This window comes from Wasmannia auropunctata, unplaced genomic scaffold (assembly GCF_000956235.1).
Source record: "Wasmannia auropunctata unplaced genomic scaffold, wasmannia.A_1.0 LD336058.1, whole genome shotgun sequence".
In the NCBI taxonomy this organism is placed as follows: domain Eukaryota; kingdom Metazoa; phylum Arthropoda; class Insecta; order Hymenoptera; family Formicidae; genus Wasmannia; species Wasmannia auropunctata.
In genome coordinates this window covers 189,128-191,481 of record NW_012026832.1, presented here as the reverse complement: position 1 = coordinate 191,481, position 2,354 = coordinate 189,128, and the positions used below count along the sequence as shown (strand labels likewise).

General features: G+C 25.9%; 1 protein-coding gene across 3 annotated transcripts; it reads right to left on the bottom strand.

Moving 5' to 3' along the window:
• Positions 1-987: 987 nt before the first annotated feature.
• On the bottom strand, positions 988-2,212 carry LOC105450657 (venom allergen 3-like). Of its 3 annotated transcripts, none has more exons than XR_974482.1 (2): positions 2,136-2,212; positions 988-1,227 (listed from the first exon to the last, which is right to left on the bottom strand). XR_974482.1 is itself a non-coding variant. In XM_011690589.1 (2 exons), exons 1-2 carry the CDS (start codon positions 2,177-2,179, stop codon positions 1,027-1,029), a joined length of 261 nt encoding a protein of 86 aa, XP_011688891.1. In that variant the 5' UTR covers positions 2,180-2,188; the 3' UTR covers positions 988-1,026. The 3 variants fall into 3 exon arrangements, 2 of the variants coding, with proteins under 2 accessions (XP_011688891.1, XP_011688892.1); XM_011690589.1 differs by having other exon boundaries at positions 988-1,243; positions 2,136-2,188; XM_011690590.1 differs by lacking the exon at positions 2,136-2,212 and adding an exon at positions 1,510-1,906.
• Positions 2,213-2,354: the final 142 nt, after the last annotated feature.

Below are 2,354 nucleotides of genomic sequence, written 5' to 3'. Positions count from 1 at the left end.
TTCAAGCTTTCATTTGAAAAAAAGTTCATCATTTTACGATGATTTTTCGCGGAGTTACCATTAATCAAAGTTGACCAATTTTTGCTCAAAATTTTTCTATGCCATAATTTTTTTGAGCAGTGTATTATGTATATTAAATATATATTAGAAACCTATAAAAAAAATGTATCGCAACCGATGTGTCCACGACTGTACAAATACACACAAATACGTGCGCGCGAATATGTACAAGTATATGTATACAGTCTATATACGCACTAGAGCCAAAAAGTTTGAAACAAAATTCTATTTATAATTTTATATTATAGTTATATACCCGCATTCAAAACATGATTATAATGGTGTTAGTGTACATTTACATACACTATAGAATTTCAGACTTATTATCGCGCTAATATCACTTATAAGCGCATTCTAAATACAGACCATGTTATATAAATTTTGACTTAAAATAAATAAATATTTTAATTTAAATATGTATTTATTTTAACCATATAAAGAAAAGCTTCTTAATGTAATAATAAAAAATTTATTGGAAATAGGCCAAACTAGCGAGTAATTAACGAAGATCACAGCGTATATTAATCTTATAGTACAAAAAACAAAATTTAAGATGGACAGACATATATTTATTTTGTATTGCATGCTATATAAAATTAAAGAGGGTATTCCATACACCTTTTTTCGTAAATTATAAACCATCGGAAAAAATCTAGTATCTTTATATGCACTTATAGATAAACAGTATATAGATAAACAGTATATAGATAAGATAGTTATTCAAACGCTTTGCAAAATTGAAATTAATTGAATTAATATCGGTTAATATTAACATTATTGTTATATCCATTTTTAATTTATATATAAAAGATGTGGTAAAATAAATAATCAAATCTTTAAGCTATATATTAAGCTATTGCAGTTAAATCACAATTCTATCTTTTTTCTAAAGAATTTAATTGTTTAAAGTAAATTAAAATGTACTTATTTATTTAATGTTTTTTGTTTATTATACATTTAAATTTACTATATAACAATGTATAATTCATTATGGCTTACCAAGTCTGGCATGCTAACTGCCGCAGGTTGTGGACCAGGTTTTCCTCTATCTTCGTGGCCTGATGCGACTTTTCCTCTTAGTTCGTTGTGTTTATATAATATTGTGTTTTTCTCATCATCACTAAGGCCAATACGATATGAGTCTCCACATGCTGCAGCTGGTTTTGACTGTACGAAATGATTTCTATATAGAATTAGCTAATTGTAAGTACATTCATAATGCATCGAATAAATTATTTTATTAATTATCCTGTCAATAACACTTTTAAAAGAAAGAACATAAATATTTCTGTTTAGAGGAAGTAAAATAATTTTTATACATTACTTTTCGTAGGTTCAGAAAAGAAATAAAAGAAAATAACTTTTTCAATCTATGTGTTTATGTATATGTATACATTCATATACATATGTAAAATGTATATACTATAATCCTACTTTTATTGTATCTACCTGCATATTGCATAATTATTTGCGTCTACTTAGCTATATGCGCACATTACAATAATTTATCGCGGTTATATGTAGAAAATATTTCCGCCATGGCAAAACACAACAGGAAATGTACTGAGTCCTAGTATTCTTTTTTTTACGTTTTTCCTAAGTTAATATAAGAATTTTTTTTTGTTTTTAAAGAACGCAACTTTACGTAAAGAACAGTTCTAATTTTATGCCACGTTATCACTAAAAATGCTATCATTAATACTATCAGTTATCACTCAAAAATGTTATCAGCATCATTGAACATTTCAATGTAACTTTAGGCATTTTGTCACTTGTTTTTCATCTTTTTCTATTTTTTCGTTACCTATAATTGTTTTCAAGAGAATATTTAGTTTTTTATTAAAACCATTGTAAATAATGCAAATAATATTTTAATTTAAAAATATTACAATTTCTTATTATTATAATTTATATTACTTAACATGTTAATATTCAAATGGAACATTTCATTACTTAATATAAAATTTCTTGTTGATAAATATTTTATATTGATAAGAATTTTAATATATATTTGTCTCAAGTCTGAATAAAAATAATTTAATAATTTTTTTAGAAATAGAAAGCCGAACAATTACATTGAGTATTGTCCCTGTACAAGATTGTACAAGAACATTATCATTATACACACATATATATATATATATTATTGGAATATTCGGAGGGAATCAAGACACGACTGCTCTTAGTGACAAACACAGTTAGACTGACTTTTATTCCTATACATAGATGAGAGGAGGGCGCTGATCATAAAACAAGAAAGAACATATGCACACGCACATTGCACCGCTCGTAGT

Bases quoted from the DNA above. Each gene is read 5' to 3' on its own strand.
- LOC105450657 (XM_011690589.1), bottom strand. From the start codon at position 2,179: ATGATAATGTTCTTGTACAATCTTGTACAGGGACAATACTCAAT. The intron at 1,244-2,135 runs GTAATTGTTCGG...AATTCTATATAG, and splicing joins GTACAGGGACAATACTCAAT to AAATCATTTCGTACAGTCAA.